The sequence below is a fragment of the Leptosomus discolor genome, chromosome 1 (assembly GCF_034619465.1).
Source record: "Leptosomus discolor isolate bLepDis1 chromosome 1, bLepDis1.hap2, whole genome shotgun sequence".
NCBI classification, from domain to species: Eukaryota; Metazoa; Chordata; class Aves; order Leptosomiformes; family Leptosomidae; genus Leptosomus; species Leptosomus discolor.
In genome coordinates, this window is record NC_141391.1 from 211,846,231 (window position 1) to 211,869,845 (window position 23,615).

The 23,615-nt window shown below is 44.2% G+C and overlaps 1 protein-coding gene across 1 annotated transcript in view; it reads right to left on the minus strand.

The window, feature by feature from the left end:
* CAMK1D (calcium/calmodulin dependent protein kinase ID) overlaps nucleotides 1-23,615 on the minus strand; it is a 222,704-nt gene that overhangs the window by 72,603 nt on the left and 126,486 nt on the right. The window contains exon 3 of the mRNA XM_086474695.1: nucleotides 13,042-13,116. Within this exon, the coding sequence (XP_086330821.1) occupies nucleotides 13,042-13,116 (75 nt within the window). The remainder of the gene's footprint in view (nucleotides 1-13,041; nucleotides 13,117-23,615) is intronic.

Genomic DNA, 23,615 nt, shown 5'->3' on the forward strand with positions numbered 1-23,615 from the left:
AAACCCAACTAATCTTACCCAGAATTAATTAGGAAATTATTCTCTTTCTGTGGGCAGGGAAATTACAAGACAAAATGATCTGAGACCACAGTGTAAATCAATGACACAGTAAGACAAGAGCTCAAGATTTTCAGACCTGTGTGTTCTAACCACAAAAACATCCTTGCAAGAGTCTGGAAAGCAGCAGACCTTGGTTCCTACTACACATTGGTGGTAAACAGGTGAGAATGTTTTTCCATAGATAAAGAGACCTGTCCCTTACCCACTCTGCACTGCTACATTTTTTAGCTTACAGAAGAACATTGCAATTCCTCTAGCAGAATATACTCAGTCTTCCCAGCACATCAGAGACAGTCTAATGAGCACCCACCACTGAGATCCTCTGTCTGCTTCTACTTCTTCTACCATATGGCTTTGCTTCTGGTTTCCCTCCTCCTCTTTTAAGCCATGAGCTGTCTCCTCTACCACTGTCCCTGCGGTGGCAGCAGGTGCCCCTGCTCCGGGGGCTGCACCAGCAGCGCACACAGCAACATACCGAAACTTAGAGCCAGCCAATCCTTCCCGACTCATTAATGGCTGATGGGTATTTGCACTGGTCCTTCACAACGTTAGAGACACACCATTAAGTCATTTGTATCAGCAATGGTGTGGCCAGCAGGAGTAGGGAGGTGATCGTGCCCCTCCACTCGGCACTGGTGAGGCTGCACCTCAAATCCTGTGTGCAGTTTTGGGCTCCTCACTGCAAGAAAGACACTGAGGTGCTGGAGCGTGTCCAGAGAAGGGCAACGAAGCTGGGAAGGGTCTGGAGCACAAGTCTTATAAGGAGCGTCTGGGGGAACTGGGTTTGCTTAGCCCGGAGAAGAGGAGGCTGAGGGAAGACCTTATTGCTTTCTACAACTACCTGAAAGGAGGTTGTAGTGAGGTGAGGGTCGGTCTCTTCTCCCAAGTAAAAAGCAATAGGATGAGAGGAAAAGGCCTCAAGTTGCACCAGAGGAGGTTTAGATTGGACATTAGGAAAATGTCTTCGCCGAAAGGGTTGTCAAGCATTGGAACAGGCTGCCCAGGGAAGTGGTTGAGTCACCATCCCTGGAGGTATTTAGAAGACGTGTAGATGTGGTGCTTAGGGACATGGTTTAGTGGTGGACTTGGCCGTGTTAACAGTTGGACTCAATGACCTTAAAGGTGTTTTCCAACCTAAATGATTCTATGATTCTACGATTTGCCTTGCCAGAGGCTGTCACACACCAGGAAAAACAACCAAGCAATAAAATATACCTGCACCTGCCTCCCACCAGCATCCAAGGGGTTGTAATGTACAGATTGGCTTTAGGTGACCTATAGCAGCATATGAGATGAATATCAAGTACAGTCCCTTCTGGGATGTCTCCAGCAAACTATGCCGCTGCAGTTTTGGAAAGCAGTATGTCCACCTGTGTGATAAGGGAAACCTGTAGCAAAACACATTGCGCAGGAAGAACACTTTGGATGAAGATACACGCAAGCAGAGTGGGCTGAGAGCAGACACGCAGCCAAGGAAAGAAGCTCAGCCACAAGTGATAACCTGTTATATGACTACCACCTGGTCACATTTAACAGCAGACTCTACGGAAAAGTATATCCAGGCCAGTGAGCAGCTCTAGACCTTCCTCTAAATTCACATGCACCACCTGCATCAGTTATTTTATTTTTTTTCCTCTTCCTCTCCCTTTGTTTTTTGCCTGCGCTGTTGTGCAAACAGCTGCCTTTTTGCACTAAATTTTGAACACAGCCATGAATGCACTAGTAAATTCCTTGAGTTAATGCAGCTCGGGTGGGGCCAGGACTAAAGGAGGTGTTCAAATGCACCTCTCTCCAGTTTGGTGGGAAGTGCTGCCAGCAGCAGCCCTGCCTGCTCCTGCCTGCAGGCAGCACTCCTCAATCCCACTCCATTATAAGTAAATGCCCATACACAGCAGAGGAATGGTCTCTCCCCAAAATGTTCCCATAAGCTGTTTCTAGGAGCTGCTGTGGCTTTCCTGAGAATAGCCACATCTCAATAGGGAGGAAAGGGACTCCAACTACAACCATATTAAGCTCCTGGGAAAGAGGGTGCAAGATAAAATGCCTTTCCTCATGAAATTTGCTTTTTAAAATTTGTTTCATCTGTTGTAAAGTATGACCCAATCTTCAGTGACAGAAATCTAACCTACATTTCCCTTGCCACCCTTCAAACTAGGCAAGACAGCACCAATGTGAAGTAAAACCTCTATATAGCAAATGGAGCTGCAAAACCATCTGAAAAGAGCAGCTTAAAAAACTTCTGGCAGAGTCTCCAGCCGCAAGAAGCAAAATGCCAGGAGCACTTTCTGCCCCATGCTTACAGGGAAACAAGCATTAATTGATGGAAAAGACACTGGGCTGTGGTGAGATAAATATTCCTGCATATAAGCCTGGTGAGCAATCAGAGCAAGGTAGTTTCCCTCTTCTCTGCTCAGTATCACTTAATTATGTTTACGCTTCTCCTGTCCAATGGCACCGGGTAACATTTGCAACAGGATGACCATAAACTTCGGGACCAAGTATATCTAATAATACTGCCATCATGACAAGGAGCTTCATAATGATGGTGGGATTGACGCTCGGCTCTGGTTTCTCCTAAAGGAATGACCCCTTTTCTGGAGCTGTAAGAGACTCATGCCAGAGTTTTAATGGCAAAACCCCTAAGGCAGAGATAAATAGTTGCATGAATTTTATTTTGCTAACTGGATTTTAATATTAAGAATGCCAACCCCAGTTTTTAGTAATGCTGCCTATTTGTACGCTTATGTAGGTCTTAAAATCTCAGCTCTTTTTCAGTGGATTTCAAGTCGTATTTCTCACTTCTTTTTCATTACAACGCATGTTTGAGAGGGGTATCTTCTTTTCTCAGGGACATATGGACATTTAAAGGCTCCACTACGTCTCACTCAAGGATGTCAGTGCTCCTTAGAGTGTCATCAATGAGGGATGAAGAAAATAGAATTACAGAGCGATTAAATGTTACTAACCAACAGAATAATCAGACAGAATAAACACCAAACTCCTCCAAACCATCTTCAGTACTCTAGTGAAGAAAGCCTTTTACAGCTAAGCCAGGATCACACAGCTCCAAATGGGAATTTTGTCTTGGAGAAGAAGGGAAAGGAAGACATAAGTATTTGGGTCTCTGAACACACTTTTCTTCCAATTTAAGGGAAAAAATGGCCTTTATAGGCTAAGATACAACTATGTGGCATGAATCAGAATAAAACGAGCATGTTCTATAAATGCATCAAAGAAAGGCTTCACCAGCAGCTGTATTTTCTTTTTCTACAAAATGCTCAAAAAAGTAGAAGTTTGGCTAGAGCAGACCTAACCACTGTTTCAAAAAAACCAAAAAACCCAAACTCCTCCAGATTTATTTTCCATTGAATAATTTTCCAGGGAGAATGTTTAAAGCATAAAACTATGGCAAGAGCTTCTGCAGCCCTATGAAAATAGTTTCTGTAAGAAGAACTAACCACAGCATTACAAAAGGAAGTCAAAACAGGATTTCAAACAGCAACCTGTATTTCCATTAAAAAACCTAGGTTTTACACAATCCTGTTTAGAGTCCTGGTCCTCAGCCCAGCTGCAGAAAACTATATGAATCTCCTTGGCTTTAAAAATATGCCCTACGTAGAGTTTCTGGGGCAAGTACCAGACGAAATGTAAAGCAAGAGACCTTTTCTTTCAGCGTGAATATGAATGGGATGATGATGCTTCATCATCACCTTGCTTAATGGATTCTTCTTCTAGAAGTTGTACATGGAGTCTCTTGATAATACAATAAAAAGATATGTGCAAGTTAGTGCAACACTGATTCTAGAGTCACATATAGACCCTCAACCAGAGTAACCTATCTGACTATAGTACCTAGAACAGAGGTTGGAGCTGAGATATGAGCATGCTCGGGAAATTGAGCTTATTTTTTTTCCACAAAATCCTTAAATGTCTTCTGGTACGCACTGACGTGTAACACTTGTGAATCTACTACTGTCCCCTTCACCACAGTCTGAACAACCTTCCTCCAGAAGAAAACTTAAGAGGGAAAACCAACTTCTAATAATGGTTTCACCATGAAAAAGAACGGACTTGTGAACGCCGGTGTTGGTTTTGCGTGTTGCTTCAATGCCATGCTATTTCACTTCAAAGCTTTCCAGGTTGTTATGAGAATTCTTTTCTGTTTAAATGAGTGTAACCATTTAATCAGAATGCCTCCACGTTGTGCCTGAGAGGGATCCTACTGTACCATAATGAATTCTCATACTGTGGCATATATGGATTTAACATTTATTATCTGCCTTGCTGCAATGCCCCTTCCTCCTGAATGAAACCCCAGCTATTTAACTGATTTCAGCACACCACAGCGTAAATTACCAGGTACTGAGAGATGCGGAACTAAATGTAAAAGACGTATTCAGTGACCATGCTAACATCAAGTAACCAGCAACGAAACCAGCTGGGCAAAGCATGAAAGGAAGGAGATTGTTATCCAAAGCCAACAAAATGGAAAGAAAATTGCTGGGGTTCTAAATAGCCACCTGCCTGCTGTTCAGAGAGAAATGCCTCACTCCAGCTCTTAGGGAAGCAGTGATATTATACAGGATTACTGGCACAAATATATTGCTGCCCCATGAACTGCCTATAACCAGACCAAGCTATACAATACCGGCACATATGCCCCTGTGCCCAGCTGCAACAGGGAGCCCTAACTGGGGAGTTAGTTCATGAGAGAACTGCTGGTGGGCTGACGGAAGAAACTCAAATCAACGCCGCCAAAATTCATTGCTGTAAAAAAACAATCAAGGCACATACTCTCACCCTAAGGATATGGTACTGGACCTTGCTGGAGACTGGACATGACATCAAATAACCCTCAGAAAGTAGTTGTTTACTGTACTCACCAGTACAGGAAAATAATCAGATATGCTTGTCAGACTTATGAGACCTTCAAATCTTTCTGCAACTTTAAAGAATAATGCATTCAAACAAGGTTTATCTGGAATTTTGGCCAAATCTCTTGTTTTCCTTATTGTCCGCAGCAGCTTCGTAACAATAGGTATCTTAAAGAAAAAATCCATTTTCACCTGAACCGTTCACATTTCTGTAAAAGCAAACATTATAACGCTGTCTGTTCAATGGAAACGTGGAAATGTTTCTCCATTATCTCTTTATTCCCAAGGCTACAGGGAAAAAAAATCACTCCCCATCAGATGTAGCATAGCGCTTTGAAAAAAAAAACCCTCAGTGTTGCCTTGGTAATGAGTCCATACTGGGACACTTCAGGCTAAGCTAACAATAATGAGTGCAAGCTTTGGAGCAAGGATGTTGACAATTGTCTGCACCCGTTGAAGGTGACTGCCTATAAGTGGCTCTGGAAATCATCATGAGAAAGTCTTTTATAGTCCCCAAGATGAAGAATATTCCCACCATTCCTGTGTTGCTGTAGAAAGGCTGGACTGATGCCCATGAACTCTGAAACACCTGCTCTTAGCCAGAGCTGAAGCCCTTATGTATAGTACAGCACAAGGAAGCAACAGCGCTGCTGTTCACTGCCCTTCTCGGAAGAAGGTGCTGTGTTTGGAGGGGACAATGGGAGTAGGAGCTACCAAAGTCCTGCCATAGCCAGAAAAAAAGAAGAAAAACCAAAGTGCTAAGGGCAGCTAGGACCATCCAACAGACACATTCACACTTGCAGGATCACACACAGTGTACACAATTACAGATGTCTAAAAGTCATCTTGGTGATCACTCTGTAGTCTATTAATCTGATCTCTATCCCGACATCAGTCTTTCCTAGTTGCTTATAATGTCTCAGACACTGGAAAAGGCGAGATACTCCTTTGTATTGAACACTCACTAGTGTAACCCAATTGATGTAATAATCTTTTTTCCCCAAAGAAAAAGATGTGAGATTCATGCTGGATTAATACCTGCTACTCAGATCTCAGGGGCATGATGCCAGGGGTCAGTTTATTATGTGGTCAACAGCTTGCAGAGTAGTGGGAAAGTACTGAAGTACAGTGAGATTAAGTTTTTTAGCCTTTTAACAGGGTAACCTGTGTTGTTCAGTCAATATGCCTTCAAAGTTATTGATTAAGGCATGATTTTTTGAAGATATTTCTTTTTTGAGCTATACTGATAGACCATGCTCTGACTGCATTAAGCACTAGAAAGAAGGTGGAACCAAAATCTGTATTACACATGCCCAAATAATAAGAGTGATTAAAAAATCTAACATCCCAGCTCTGCAATTTGGGCCCATGTCTGCAACAGGTCCACACTAAAGGCTGTGACGGGCCCAGGATTCATTTTCCTGAGCGCTTCTTCCACAATCACGGTCTGATGCTCTTGTGGTGTCACAGATGTTCAACCTTGTTGCTGTTTTCCCACTTGGCTTCCCACATTCACCAGGTGGATCCACCCCTAGAGAGCTGTGCCTTCTTTAGCACCTTCCTCCCAGTTCAAAAAGCTCTTGTCCACAGAAGCAGTGAAAGACTTTTTCCAACCACAGGGCATAGTTAGGGCTGTTTGTTGTTCCACTGCAGACTCCCAAAGGCTGCTTTGCCCAAATCACTAATGCCTCACCCCACAAGCTGTGAGGAAACGAAGTCTTGCCTCACTAGAGCCCCTAAGTCTCTGCTCAGCTGTGTTAAAGTCCAAGCAAGCTCCCTTGGCACCCTGCAGGCTCCTTCCTGGCATGCCCAGATGTGCATCAGCCTTCCTCATGCTAGCTTTGAAGTAGTATTTGCACCAAAAAAACCACAAACAAATGAACATTTGTGTGTATGTGCTTGACCAGGACTTGGGAACCGGTCTTTCCCTGGCCCATCCATTAAGTGTCCTAGCCAATAAACCCCATGAGATCCATCTACCACGTACATCTACCACACATCTTATTCCTGTGCAGCATGAGAAGGTGCAGGAGGCATAGGATCCGAGGCTTTTGACACAGACCCAGTGTATTCTCAATGGGTGCTGGGCACTAATATGGGCTGGCCCTTTTGAGACACCTCATCCAAGCCAGGGCTATCAAAATTAAAGAAAAGCAGAGTCTGTGGGTGTGCAGCTGGTCTCCCATCCCGTACCATTGAAACAAACTGAATCCCCTGGCCTACAGTCATCAGCTCCAGTGTTCTTCATTTCTAGCTGTGTTTCTTCTGTTACCATTACTGTTATTACTAATAACAATAATAAACGCATCAATAATGATAATAAACACATCATCCACAGAAAAGGTGACGCTGAGAGGCTTCTCTCAGATGCTTGGACATAAGCTGCTAAAGAACCCTGTTTGCTTTTATCACTCATACAAATCCCATTGTGAATGCAGAGATATTTCCTTCTGTCTTTTGCATAATGCTTTAAAGGCAGAAAAACACCCAAGTACGAGAATAAAACTCACCTAAAGAATGCAGGTCTATGGTTTGTTTTAATTAGCATCCTGAGGTGATAGTGGCTTGGCGTGTGTATCGTTGTTTTGTAACACAGTGTGTCCTTGCTAGACTCCTCAAGGAACCTGGCAAACACAGCACTTCCCTCCATTGTCTGTTGTTTTTCTTGGAGGCTGAATATTTTCATTGAAATGTCACTTGCACACCCCGTTCATGCTTGGCTGCTCTCGGAGTGTGCTCAAGCATTGGTGCTTTCAAAAAACAAAGGGAATACGGCACTCACCACAGCTTAGCACTCCACTTACTTATTTGCAAAACTTACAGGTGAGAGGCAAAATTACATGCAGTGTAGTCCCAGTAATAATAAAAATTTCTGCAGATTTTATGGCAGGTAGGTACCCGCCTGTTTGAGCTGCCTCCCAAGACGTTACAGGGTTATAAGGCACTTGCGTGTGGCAGGGGAGAACTGATAAACAACAGGAATGGGACACTGGGACTCTGAGCCTGCAAACTTCTGGGCAGGGCTCTCCTCGGTGCGTGACTTGCACCCAGCAGGAAGGAGCCTCCGTCGTCTTGGCTTACTGGAATCATCTGATTAATTCAGCAGAGTTAAGATGCCAAGGTGGAAAAACCCCAAGGTCAGGGGGTTTGGCTCAGTTTGGGCTGTTTTTTTTTTTTTGTGAAGGTAGGGAGAAGCATTTCGGGGTTGGCTGCACCAGGCTGCTCGCCGTAAAGGCTTGTTCTCAGCAGAGACGTCAAAGCCTCAAAAGACCTCACACAGGGAAAACGCTCCGGTTTCCCTGGAGAATCAGAAACACCAGATGACAGGACCTGGGTAAAGCAGCCCTCCTACTGAGAGGATCAGACCCACTCTTTGGGAGCACAGCCCCCCAGAGGGGTGGCAAGCTATACCAGATTGGCAGTACAGTTGTCACTTTCTTTAACTAGATCCTGGTATTAACGGGAATTCCTCTGGATTTGGCACTATTCTTGACTGTGAAAAAAAAGTGCAGAGAAATTCAGAGGTGGGTGTTCCAAGTTTGAGCATTACTTACCTAGCTACATGCTTTCCAGAGCCTGCTCCTGTAGCCTTTCCCCATTTGAACAGTCACGTTACTTTCAGGAGGAATTAGAGAAAAAAAGACTTCCAGCATAGCAGGTTAAAATTGCAGCCTGGAAGACTTAGTTATTAGCATATGCTCTGTACCCATAAGGACATTAAAGAGTGGTGTTGATTCCCTGGAGACCATGTGACTGGAGATTCTTAACAACAGGTTAGAAAAATATCTGCTAAGCCTGACCAGTCGGTACAGGCAGCATATCCTGCTCTGGGACAGCTCCATAAGTTTTGGAGGCGCCTTTTAGACCTATTACCTGTTTTCCAAAGGCAGTGAGGCAATGGCTCTCCGTCCCAGTTTTACAGCCCTTAGTAACTCCTGACCCATTGGGTGAACTTTGACAGAAGAGTAGAGATAGCAAAAATTCGAAGTTCCTACATATTTTAAGCAAATAGGGATGAATAGAGAACAAGGAAATCAATGTCTTCGTCGATTTTTAATGTGGCCCCATATCCTTTTGGAGAGGCAACAGCCCCAGCTCCTGCAGCTTTGACAAGTGCAGGGTGCACACAAATCTGCGGGAAACCAAACTTTGCTGGTTCATGCTTCAATGCAGGCAAACAATATGCATGAAGTCAGAGTCGAGCTTTGGGAATCTGCTCTGACCTGCCCAGGCAGCACATTCAGAAACAGCATTTGCCAACAGTCCCATAACACTCAGACGGAAAAGATGTGTTTATGTAAATCCATTTTTACGCACGACTTTCTAGCATGCAGAAAATGAATCAATACCCAAAGAGGACGATTATGCCAGTGAAGAATTAGTACCTGACAATACTAACGACAACAGGTTATCAGGGTTATTTCCCTAAACTGATGAGGTGAAGTAAGGCAGACAGCTTAGAAGACACAGTAGGGTAATTCTTGCCAAGTGGCACTAACAGCAACAAAAAATCCTGTACCTGCTCACTAACAAAGCTTACTATCATGTCGAGACATAGTTCAATAAAACTTGTATTTCTAAAAGCACTTTATTTCCCCCTGTCTTCTGCAATATCCTTTGGGGAAATCTCACCCAGCATCAAGAAGGAATGAAACTTTCAGAGTATTTTAGTGTTCGTCTTTGTTGCCTATTTAGGTCTTAACAATACTATAGGAAACCCCAAGTTTGGAAAGGAGCAGGTGTTTGCTTGGTTTGAAAGCACATCATCCTAATAGAAATATGGCAAAATCTAAATGCTCTACAGTACTTCTCTATAGTGCCTGCAAAATTTCAGCCGAATCATCACAGAAGAGGCAGCGATTATCCTACATCTGTATTCTGCTTTGCAGCTGCACTGGTAACTCCACCTCATACCAAAGCTAAGTAATAGTGCTTGGAGCAAAAGACAGCACACAGTTGTCCATAACCTTGCCAAACTTAGAGTCACTGGGTTGGAATATGCTATATTTTTGGAAAATAAATGCAGAAAAAATGACCCAACTGTTTCTAAGGAACAGATCAATGCTTTGAGACAGCACATGCAATTCTGAGTTTTCAAATCTGGCGATCTCCAAGCCGGACTTCTGGTCTACTTGCACAAAGAGGACTGTGACACTTTGAGCAGTTTTATGATGGCTTATATACAATGTACATAAAAACAAGGTGGGGAAATCAGGCCAGAGATCTGATTTCCCCATGAACGTGCCAGGAAACACACAGGACAGATTCGCAAACAGCTACATAACCCTGTGAAGAGCTCCCAGAGGGACTGGCAGGAATAAATTGTCAAGTAGACACGGACAACTGCCTCCTCACCTCCCTTCCTACCAAGTGCAGCACTGACACCGACACCTGTGCTTGCCCATATCTTTGACAGAATAAACAAGGTGAAATATTTATCTTTTAAGCAGGCCTGCTAACAAGCATGGCTTTCAAGTAATAGGAGATGAGGCAAACATAAACAGGGAGTCTTGGTCTTCCTCCAAAAGCCTCCTCCCACAGAGGTGGTGTGAGATGCTCAAGAGCTGTAATTGCAAGGAGTGCTCTAAAGGCTTGTAATGAAAATGCCGTCCATGCAACAAAAAAGTCTCCCTTGGGAAACATCAGTTAGTGCCCACTTAGCAAGCAGTGAGCCAGGGAGAAGGGCATATGGATTTCAGATCTGTGGTGCCCATGATACTGATCTTTGAGTGGACCTAATTTTTACCCCCCCTTTTTTTTTTTAATCTCAGTGCTGCTTCCTGAAAGCTGCTTGATCAGAACCCCTTCTATTTCATATCAAGCCCCAGTTTTAAATGTAGGCAACTGTTGTCTTCTTTAGGAGGAATGCACAAAAATGAGAAGCTAAAAAACCCACAAGGAATGTAATAATAAATAGGGCAGATATGTTAACAAATAGATACCTCACACCATGCAACGGTTTGCAGCTATTGTATCAACAAGTCGGTGTTACCCTGGAAACAAGAGATTATCTATCTGTACACACCTTCTCCTATACAGAAACTGGGAAAGGAGACATGCAGAATCGCTTTTAAGTCTTCTGGACTTTGTGGAGTTGCCTCCCAACTGTTGAGGCCAATCGATCCAAATCCCAACTACTAATGAAAATTCAGAGGCAACGCAGAGGTTGCACCATCCCTAATGCAACGTCCACAGCAATGCATACCTGGCCATCTTGGGATAACACAACCCTTTTCCAAGAAAGCACAGAAAGGTTATTCCCTGGAAATACTCTGTGCAGAGCAGAGGACAACACGGCCGTGCTTGATTCACAGCAGGAAGCAGGGCTAATGGCAACAGCTTGGCACAACGTCAAATGACTCTAATAAAATAAGCTTAAGCTAATATGTTGTACCCCATAGCTGAGGCAGATTAAAAGCTGCACACACACAAAGTTCATCACGCGGGCTCTCTGTGTGAGTGGGTTTTTTACAGTGCTGTCACTTGACTGCATTCAAGTGTGTGCCCACATTCGAATAAAACGTCCCCGTAGTTTTTGAGGGGTTTTCCTGCTTTTTCTTAATAGGAAAGATAAAAAGCATTGATGCTGCTCCCTGGCAGATTCAGTTCAATGCATTTGTATGCAGGATATCTTGGTCTATCTTGTAACACAAGGCACAGCTCTTCGTCAGGGCTGGGGAGTGCTCAGAGCTGCCACCTCGAATGCTGCAGATGGGTTCCCGGCTGCTGACTTCAGGCAGGCATCCCACCCTGGTGGGCAAGTGTGAAACTGTGTCCCTCTGGAACAGCTAAATGCTTGGCCCTTGGAAAATTAGTTGTCTGGGTTTACAACTACAGCTATAACAGAAAGGATAATTCCCTAGTAAGTGGTGAATTGTGAGCAAGTAGAAACTTATACTAATATATATTCAGTGTCACCTATGATTACAGACTTACATTTCAGATAACCCAATGATCTGGATGTAAAAAATCTAGAGAAGTGAGGGTTACACTACATTAAACAAGATAATAATAAGTAGCAGTAATATTGATTTATTTTTTTTCTAAAGAGATTAAACAAAAATAAGGATTTGTAAATCAACTGATCACAAAATTGGTACTTCCCACAAACCAGCTGGCTTGTTGGAATTTGTGCGACACTGATGTTCCTGTGCGAGTCCTTTTGCAGCACTCTGAATTAAAAATCTAGAGGCCACTTTTCTTCCCACACTGCCAGCAGAACAGCTTCTAATGACATTTCCATGCCTGGACATTACTAACAGCCAAGGGGCCAGCATAGTCCCCAAGGGCTTCCCATGGGGTGTTTAATCCCAAAGATGCCTCTATCAGATGCTCCAGGATTCCCTATGGCATATCTGGCTCTTCCCAGCTGTGATTTATCCCTCTGCCCTGTCTGTCTGCTCTGCTCTTATTTGAGGTAAACTCATAACTGAAAAAGAGAGAGCATAAGGCTGGTAAGAGAATATTTTAACTTCATGGGTTTTAATTGATTTCAGAAGGAGGGGGAAAAAAATGTATGAGCATCTGTCTGTCACTTCCCTCCTCCCTCCAGGCAGATGTGACAGAAGGACCAGGTCAGCCACAGTGTATCATGTACCTGATGGGATCCTGGTCTTCTCAGGATCAGAAGGGAATAATGAGGAAGAAGAAGGGCTCTGGTGAGAGAGGAACATGTCAGGAACAATGGTATGAGTTACCACTGCTGCTGAGACAAGGATGACGCTTTCTTGCAAATGCAGCACCCACGCACATGTGGCACCTCGGGTCACCTCTTGCTCAGTACAGAGCAGGTATCTGTTGAGTCACATTGAACTGAACTGTGGCAGCTCCGTATGTACGGAGCCAGTTCTGATCCCCCTAACATCTCCTCTTCACTCTGGTTTGATTTGGGTGAGACTGTTCACAAAACACCTTAGTTCTCAATTTCACAACAACCCAGCCCATCACACCTGGAGATCCATTTTTAACCACCTGCCAGGGATTTTGCAGACTGTGGCACACAAGACAAATACCTCTCACATATCCCATCTTTTGGGTTAAAGAAGAAAACCAGATCAAGAAGAGTTGGCAATTCTGACACAAAAACTTCATTAGGTTCAGTACTTACAATTGCATGACCAGATATAAATGGTTCGGACTTTCATAGATGTCTTCCAGGGCAACTATATTTTCATGCTTGATCCTGAAAAAACACAATATAAGATAAGATGAAACAGTGATTTTTATTTTTTTTAAGTGGCTGCAAAACATAAAGCTATTTTTAGTTAGACACTACTTGTCAGTGCTTTATTCAACATCATAAAATAAGATTTTGACCAAAGTAAACAGTCAGGAGTGCTTCACAGCCCAGAATACTGTTATTACTCACAGAAAATTCCTTTAGCCCTCTCTGAAGCCAAAATGTTTGAGGGTTAAGTATCTGGGGCATTAGAGGTTTACAGTTCCCATGTCAGATGAATGAAGGTGGTTGGTTGGAGGCTGAAGTCTCAGGACAGCAACAAAGCAGGGTGCGAGGGAATGACGGAGGCAGCTTGCGGGCTGCCAGGGAGAAGGCAGGGATTTGCCCCCACACAGAAGTGGCACAGGCAGGCAGCAGCTGTATGATAGCCCCATGCTCCTTCCCTCCAAATTCGTCCTGCTCCGATGTCATACCTTGTCTAGACATCCAAATTTCCCTGCAGTGTTATTAAGGACCATGTGCTTTCTGTGCAATGGCTGTAAGCATCTTCACAGGTTTTCTACATCCTCACCATTCCCACCCATCATTCCCACTAAGCCTCTTGTCAAAACGCTAGCTTTAAAGAGAGAAATCATCTCTATAAGCATACATCTAATTAACTACTAGAGCAATGCCTCTCTGGGTTTGCTCCTTATATGCTTACCAATAATTTCCAAAGGATACATTTAACTTTTGCAAACCCTAAAGCAACTACCAGCACAACTCCAGGGGGAGAATATTAATTACACCAATTTCAGACAATCATTCTAAGAGCGAGAGAAAGTTGGGAAATGCTAAGCAGAAACCACTCATTAACCAACAGATGGACACATTCAGAAAGAAAGTAAAAATGCATCATCAGCAAATGCAAAACCCCCTACATGTTTCAAGGTTCAAGTAGCTTAATTAAGATGCTTAATCACATGTCAGGACCTCATCCTCAATGGTCTCAAGTGTCCTAAGTGTCCTAACATCTGCATGAAGATACTAAGAGCAGAAGGTCCCCTACACCCAACAGGATCTTTCCTGTAAGAATGCAGACTAATCCAATTTCCTCTGAATTCACTGGAAAGATTATGACTGACCTGAATTTACACCCATTATCAGTCATCAAAAGCTCCCTTCATATAACGACCTTCACAAACAGGAAATTTAACATCAACAATAAGTGAACTCAAATATAACATACTACAGAATGTCAGAGCAACAAATACATGAGTAGGCTCCTCACTCTCCACAAATATCTGGAAAATCCCATTATATTTTAGCAAAATTTCCAGGTAGACTGCATCACAAATTAAGTTCTTAATACTGACAACAGGAAACCAACACACCACCCACTTGGCTTTACGCAGCTCATGTTTGCAAAACCTCTATTTTGCTGTGCAGGTCTAGTGCCCAGTCCCTTAAGGGTTACAGTTAGGGCAAGGGCAGTTTTGCCTTGTTGAAGGTACACTAGGATCCCAGATGACATTTCAAGTAAATAGCCACTTTTAATGAAAATTATTGTATGTATTTATACATTTTCCTTTGTGTACAGGCACATTCAAGCAATTGTTTGTGTACTGCATACCATCATGATCAAGAAGGCAGTTTTAATACAAATAATCTACATGGTTTAAAGCCTCCAACTTAGTCTGCCATATAGTTTTTACCATGCACATATTAATGCTTTGCATTCCTATTTTTGAGAACCTCAGAGGTTCCCCAAACCAACCTAACCCCCTCTGAGACAGCTACCAGCAACACCAAACTGTCACACACGTGGCTAATGGGTGGGTTACCCACAAAGACAAATAGCTAGGGGAGGCAGAGGCCAGAAAAGAGCTCATCGGACATGCAACACCGCACGCTGAGGGTTGCCGCGAGACCGTCTCCTCTTTCTGATTTGCAAACCAAATGGGCACTGTGCCGCTGGGCCCTCCGACGGCAGATAAACTTGCTCAGTTCTAAAGTGAAGGGTGGAGAACAGGCTCAGTCCTACCACTGCAGGGTCCTCTGTATTGAGCCCCTCTTTGAAACCAGACGCAGGACGTGAGCACGTGGGATTCAGGGAGGCAGCCAATATAAAGTGTAACCTGAAAGAAGGCAGCAGAAGAGGCTGAATCACCCTCAACGCACAAGGGGAGCCACCCCCATAGGGATGAGAGTGTTCGGAAGAAGCTGTCCCTTTGGGAGGTGATGCCTGTGCACACCAGCCACCCCAGCCACTGCTGGCCACTGCACCGGAGTGGCTTGCTGAGATGGGAAGGAGTCATTTTTTTCCCCCTCTTTCTCAGCCTCCCCAAGACCAGCAAGGCCTTAATTGTGAAGTTACGCAGTGCTTAACATTGCTGGTGAAGTGCACATCACACGCCTGCAAATGAAGCAGCTTGTCCTGCACAGCATCTCTCTACTCAGATGGGCTCTCAAATGACAAGCCATCTAAAGGAAAACGGAAGTCAAAATTTAAAAAAAAAAAAAAAATCGATGGAAATCACTTGGGGAGAAATCTACGGTTTAGATCAAGTTGTGGGTTGTGTTGCTGAAGCTGGACCAGAGCAGCCGTGGGCTTCCCAGCAGAGGTCACTGCAGCCAGCAACACGCCACTGGCAGAAATTAGTGTGAGCCTTTCTTCCCTTTAAAGCACGGGTGAGCAATCGCCTAGAGCCCTGATACACAATAACTAACCCTTCAAGGCTGAATACTGTTCATTACAGTAACACCCCCCCTGGGTGTTCGGGAAATCAGGTGTGGTATCGTCACAGCATTTTGCAGGTACCACAAAGGCCAATGGAGATTGGGATGAGTTTGTCCCACTCCTCTGCAAGCAGGTCGGTGGTGGCAGACATGCGGGTAACAGTCAGACACTTCTGGCTCGATCAGATGCTTGGGTACATCAAGAGCCGAGGAAAGCACTGTGCAGCAGCAGCTACTTGATGGTCACGGATGAGAAGGGATTTGGGAATGGCTTAATTAACTCCACTTTTATTCTCCTCTAGAAGTGCCGAGTAAATCTCAAAGGTTCAGAGGATTCATTCTGCTAAGCCTCCAAATGCCTCCACACAGCCCCAGTGGTGATCTCTCTTAGCAGAAATACCCACCAGACTGATCTCCTCAAGACCTGCCAGGATTTATTTTTTTTAAAAGGCACTGCTCTCATTTTACAAATGGGAAAGCGGTGTGCAGAACGTTAGAAGTTTTTCTGTAAACACATGAGAAGAGGGAACAGAGGGGGCCAAGAAACTAGATCCCCCGACCCCAGAGTATCATCTTAACCAATGGGCCTTATTATTCCCATCCCTTCGCCTTCCCATGTCAGTGAGAGGTTCTTAACCCCACTCTTCTACATCCTTTTTCTTCCCTCTTTCCTCCCTCTCCAGCCTCCCCCGTTCCCAACTATGCTGCAATAGATAAACCTGCCCTGGTTTAATTCTGCACAAAGCAATGCATCGATGTTGTTGCAGTACGTGATGGTGCAACATTATGGCTGTAGCAGAGGGGACACGGACATGGGCTGGGGTGACAGCAGTTCCCATTAATTGTTTCCAAAGAAAGAAAAAAAGCCCTGAAAGTGAACATCAAAACACGGGTTTGGTTAAAGCAAATTAGATCAGATTACGTAAATTGTTATGAACAAGGAAACATCCAGCTAAGAAAATCTCCCTTACCACCCTTTGAACCTCCCCTTCATCACACTTGCTGTTTTCCCTGATGCCCTCCCTCCTTCCTGACAAACCCCAGGTGCTGCTCACACTCTGATGTGTCCCCGCAAATCCCCCCATCTGTGACATGAAGGGTAGGTGCTACCTCCAGCCCCTGCTGCTTTGTTCGTTTTCAGGAATATTCTGAGGCCCGTTCACTCAGGACTCTTCACCTTACAAGGCCCATGAGATGCTGCAACCCAAGGGACAAAGAAGAGGAAAATAACTCTAGAAGTGAGAATTGGGGAAATTAAATATACAAAAAAACCCACGAAGAGTGATTAATCCTGCTAAGAAACTATGAAAAGAATGGATGGATTCACCATTTTCAGAGAAGCATTGGTTTGGATGCCGTGCCGCAGGCAGACATGAGCCACAAGGCTCGATGCAGCTACACAAAACTATCAAGTTTCCCCTCCAGCCTTTCAGGTCTATGATTCTGCCCATGTGCTGTCAAAAAGGTGTCAACAACACAAACGAATGGAGGCGATGCTGCACCTGAGCAATATTTTAACATATGAGCAAATTCCTAGCCAAGACTTTAAGAAGCAAGCTGAACTGGGCAACTAATGACTTTGTGCGACTTTTCCGAGCATGGCAGCTGTGCAAACAAGGGCCGACGAGAGATCGTTTGATCTGCTGCAGAGCCCCAAGCACAGACCGGTCCCCTTTGCTTGCTGCGGAGTTGTTGCACAAGAGCATTGATAAGGGAATGGTCATTTTTCCCTGACTGCTACAACGTTTAGTGCTCCTGAAGAAACATCTGCCTCTGAAGGAGCTGAAACAAGACTTGACTTGACCAGGAGTGGCATTTGGCCCTGCATGACAGTTTCCATCATGACAAACTGGGTGTGCTGCGGCGTTGGGAGGAGTGATGAGCACATGGCGTGGCACTCCTGTGATGCTAGAAGTCACCCTCACCACTGGCCAGCACAGAGCCGCCACGTCCTACTTGCTGCCACCAGAAAAGCACAAGCCCTGTAGCTCCAGAACTAGCCCTAATGGGCAAAACTCACTTCAACATTCGCCAGAAAAAAACCCACCAAAACCCAATACATTCTATGGCCTTTGGCTGGAGATTGATTTTAAGAAGCAAAGGATTAAAACATGGAAGTTGATGTACAATAAGGGAAACTAAATCCTTTAATGACTGGGCTTCCTGTACATCTCTGCCAGCTCCTGACCATCCCAGAGGCCAAAGAGCTGAAAGCAAACGCGTTGTATATTGCTGCGAATTGTTAAGTAGAGGGGCAGCGTTCTGCACAGACAAAAGCAGAGGACCCAGATTTTGCTGTTGCTTTGGCTGCTGAGCTGCCAGGAGAACATGTTAAATACCCCGGCTGCAAAGGCTTGCTATAAACTACGATTGAAATACATTAACATCCATCATATTTAACACTGAAAACTAGGATCAGTTAGAAGAATACTGAAGAAAATCCTTGGGCAAACACAAGAGCCATTTAAGTAGGGCAGGTTCCCTCCGTAACAACTCTTTCTGAGTCAGAGTGTTACATTTGCAAGACATGACATTTAATGCTGCACCTCCGTGAACAGCACGTGTCATGGATAAAATGCCACAAGAAAGCACAAATAATTTTGTGAAAGCCAGAACTAACAAAGCCTGAGTCTGTAAGGATTTGTAGCTTTGAGTAACCAAATGTCTTTGCGAATAAATGTTCCACTATTTCCACATAGACACTGCAGAGAGTTTTGCCAGCACCATGGGGGTTACTGGGCTTGATGAATTCACTAGCTGGCCAAGGGAAGTGCTTAAATCACAGCTTCTGCTCTGGAGGACACTGGAAGCTTACCTCTGCTCAGCTGCCTTATTCGGTTGAAATGAGTCAATAATTTCAACAGATTTTAGGATAGTCTCACACATATTCACACAGTGATCGTATCAGATCATTTTCCACATGAAAGAAAACTATCAAAAAATCTTCAGGATGGCTTGTAATAATGTGAGAACTCATGGGTACAAACCAGCCTGCTCCCAAGGGGAAAATGTGACAAGTCTGCTAAGAGGGGAACAGGGTGAGATGGCAAGGGTTGGTACAGGGAAAGAAACTGATGGCTGTCCTGGAAATGGCTGGCTGACTGCAGCAGAGCTCTGCCCAATGCTCCTGGTCTGGAAAACCTTCAAATACTGATTCTGTCCATAGGATTTGCAGTGCCTTACCTTGATGCAAGGCCTCTTACAATTTGGACCTTTGAAAATCAACCGGACATGTATGACATGAAGTACTATATCTCTACCTCTATCTCCTCCCTTTCTTATCCCATAGTCTGCAAACATCCTCCAGGATGGTTATTTTACAGATGGATACTCCCCATATAGCCTCACTGATATTTGTGTGAGCAGAGTTCAGCATGACACTTCTCCCATCGTCCAGGTTTCCCTCCCACGTGGACTTTCTGGTGTGAAAAGAAGAAATGTAAACTCCAGTTCAAGATTATTTTTTTTTTCTTTGTGCAGTTGGTATTTATCAGGTTTTTCTCATCCATCGAGTCTCTGGTATCTTCTATCTTGCAAAAGGTGAATTTATAGCAGACCTTTCCCCCTCAAACTGGGTACAAACTGTCTTGTGGGATTTTATATCTCAGACTGAAACCTTTTGTCTCCATGATGATTTCAGGCCACTCAACAGGAATGCCTTTTACACCACCACTGCACAGTCAGCAAATAGTCTGCTGACAGCACCGTACGATGACTCCAAGCAGCCATGAGAGGTGGCCCCAAGCGTTTCACAAGAAGCAAGCAGGAACTGCACAGGTTGGGCCTGCCTGCAGTAAAGTTTGCAAAGGGAAAAAAATGGGGGGAGTTGGTTGATTTTATTTTCTTTTGCACATAAAAGTGAAGTTCTGGGTTGGAAGATCATAAATCTAAAAATGCTTATGCCAACACGGAGATAGTAGCCTTGGATTAGTACCATCCAAGGGTTCAGCAGCCCACAGTAAATAAAGACTATCAGATTTATATCATCAAGCCATCCACACTCTCTGGAAATGGACATCTTTGGAGACAGTTTTAGAAGAAAAGTGGAATGTTTAATGGCACTGAGATTAATTTCTACTACTTCACATCCCACACATTGTACCGCCCGCCTGCAGCCAACAAGGATGTGCTACTGCAGTGGTGACAGCTTCTGTGGCTGCAGAAAGGGCTTTGGTCTGCACCATCTCAGATCAGCAGTCTCCTTCTTTCTCACTCACAAACACATATGCAAATAACGTGAAAGGTAGCAAAACCTCAACTAGACACAGAGCAGAGATGTGAACAAAGCCAAACAGATGTCAGTTTTTCTTAGCAAAGGTGGATCTATAATGCTTACAAAGCCAAAACATCTTCTTTTTCTCTGTTACTGCATTTAGATTGCTATTTTTTTGGAAGTTACATCCTTAATTTGCTTATTGCAAAGAGCTGGAGGAGGTTTATTTGATTCAGTATTGAATACTCCCTTATACTAAAAATGAAAGAGAACTTGCATTTATGAGCAGAAAGACAGAAATTGTGCTATGGCTCACAGCCAGACAGCTTTTTTGACCTCCTCTGATCTCCTACCACCGCAATACCTTTTGTTCCCACCCATTTGTCCATAGTGCCTTGCTTGATCTAACAACTGGGCAAGGGAGAGCTAATTCCAGCTCAAAGCCAGATGGTTCTGTGCCCATATGTTGACTGCCTGGCAAGATTAGCTAAATCTCTGTGGCTAAAAGGCCAAGGAGTTGAACTTTGGGGTCACATGTTGTCTCCAAACCACAGACTGCTCACAACACATGGAGGAAATTAATGTCTTTACTAATATCTTTAAGATCTCTACGCTTCCGTCAGGTCAATTGGCTCAGGGAGGAAACATCATCATACTGTTCTGTCTGCTTTGGAAAACCAACTAGAAGAGAAAGACCCTGGATGCCCTAGAAGATGGGACACAAAGGCAAACGTGGAGGGATGAATCACTTCGTACACCTTCCCTCGGCTGTGACTGAAGAGGAGACTGTGATGAAAAGCCCCAGTGCTGGTAGCAAGAAGCAGTGGCTCAGAGCAGGCGTTCAAATGAAACAGGGGCAGCCAAAATTCAGGAGAGAGAGAGATGCTCACCAAAAGACCTGCTTCTATTAGCCTTAGAAGATGGTGATGATTTTTAAACTAACATTTTTTTGCCAGTTTAGTTATTTCAGGATTTAACACTTCAATTTGGCATGTAATTTTCTATTTCTCACTATTTGCAAAGAAATGAGCCACAATGGGATTTGTCCTGAGCCGGTGCTTTAGCAGGATGCTGAGTGATTCTGCTATCAATGCAGCTGCCTTCTTTGGGGCTTACATGAGGGTATAATGCACCACATGGAGGAGCAAGGATGGAGAGGTGTCAGGAGACCTTGAATCATGCTTATACAACTTGACCTATTTCCATTTCATATTTCAGATCCTACTCATCACCTCTGTGATCTCCTGATACTCAAGGGTGAAGACCCAGAAATCTTTCCAGCAATTTCAATGGCCTTTCTTCCCCAGCGTGGCATGTCCTCTATCACGAATGCCAGCCTTGCATACCATGTTCATAAAACACTCTCATGAGATTCTATGGTGATAATGTCAAGTTGGAGACATTTTGCAGCTGGAAACCTGAGCTGTGTAGTTAAGCAGCTGTAATACTAACGGGCTGTGACAAAACCTACCCACATACACCTGGCAATTTCTGATCTGTGCCCTACCTCATGTTATAGTCCCTAGCAGCGTAATCCTTCCTTTCTAATTTCTCCAGATCCTGTGAGCAGAGACTGGTCTGGCTCCTTCACTGCCAGGGGCATTTGCAGTCTGCATGTTGCCATGCCTTCCTGCACCATTCCACACAGCAGTGCAGCTTGAAGAAGGGGGGAGTGTTTGCTCATCTTAAAAAATAGCCTGGTTCCCTCCTGGGAAGGGAAGAGAGACATATGGACCTCCTCAGGCCCAGAGCACATGTGTTTTCCTCCTGGAGGTACTTTCTAGCCATCACGCACAGTGCAAAAGGGATGCTGGAGGCAGCATCCTGACAGTTTCTGAAACAATAGCTGACTCCAGTTGTTGTGCTGGGCGTGCCGCTGGGTCCATTAAGCATACAACGAATGAGCCCACAGACTCGTTGCTTCCCCGGGACACAGGCTGAGGTTACGCCCTGTTCTGCTTTGCGTCCGCATCACAACAGAGCTCAGACAAAGGCTGAACATCTCCAGCACAGATGTATGGGATTTCGCTAGGCACTGGTTGAACTTTGTAATCCCACATAAACATAGGCATTTCAAGAATAGAAATAAGGGATTCCTAGACTGCACACCCAGAGTTAGGTGCTGACCTTGTGTTCAGTTGTCTCAAGCATCATCATGTGAATGCTGCTCAGTAGCCTTTCAAGAAAAAGAAATTCAAGTTCTGGTTCTTCTGTTGCAATAACTTGCAGCTCTAGAGGGAAGATTAGGACCAAATAACCTTCTGAAATGCTTGGATTCCTACAGTAGGACCTGCAGCCCATTTAAGCCAACAGGAATATCCCTGTATCAGTGACATCTCTGATTTCAGGAATATCCCTGATTTCCACAAGAAGCAGACCAAGCCACCAGAAGGATGGTTTCCAAGTGGTGGATCCCAACTGGCAGCATTCAAAAAGGCTTGCAAAGCTTGAGCAAAAACCTCCAGACTGTTTAATTTGAAACAAATAAAAACAAGTATTAATGATGAATTAATCATTAAAGGTGAAAAGATAAAAGTAGTGGTTGCAAGGATTTAGCTCAGCCAAAAACAGTGAACACCTCTTAGCTGTTGGCAGCAGCCCTGTTTTCCCAGTGTGGAGGAGTGTGGATTTACATATGCAGCCAGTAATTATAGCTGATTTCCACTCCCTTGCCTGGGAGATGTGAGGAGCTACATGCACTTAAAGGTGGTAAGCAGCTCCTGGGCTGAGGTGAGTTGCTCTGAAGGGGTTTCATGCAACAACAGATGAACAAGAAAAGGAGGGTCTATTCACAAAACCCTTGAAAAACATTGCCCTAAAAAGGAAGACTGGCACTCCTGGAAGGGTGATCTGGCTGCACGCAGAGCAACTATCCCCATACCTTGCCTCACAAAACGAGAAGCTTTTAGTTTACAGTGAATGAAGAGCTGAATAACTGGTATAACACTCTTTCTGTAGCCTCCTGGTTCTCAGACAAGTGCAGTATGTACACATACCTTCAGTTATATCTGAAACCTGGCAGCAGATACTACTCTTCTGAAAAGAAAGCTCTGCCATCTGTGAAATATCCATTTGACACAGATACAAGGATGTTGCTGTCTACTGTTATCTCCTTCATTGGTTTGAATACATACTAATGAAGGGTGAATGTTATACCACCCACACACCTGTAGAGATAAGTTACACAAAAACATGGATAACTGCCTATTTGTACAAGCATGGGATTGAAAAATGTAACAAAACTAGGTATTTCATTCCCCTGCATGGAAAATAAAGGCAACTATCACCCTGGAGATGTAACAGAGCTGGGACTCCCAGCTGTGGCTTGTACAGGATCTTTAGCTATTGGGTTACCCTAAAAGCTAGTGCATATGGGTGAGGTGGAGCCATACTGGTGATGCTAGGGACAAGTAACAGTACAAAGGTGGAGATCGCATATGAACTCAGAAAACAGCAATGGAACCAAAAGGACACTGGCTCAGAGCATGAAGCAGGGCTATGCTCTACAGTTATATCCAAAGAGGTTTATGCCTCAAAACGGCATCTTCTCCACAAGAGAAGCGGAAAAGCA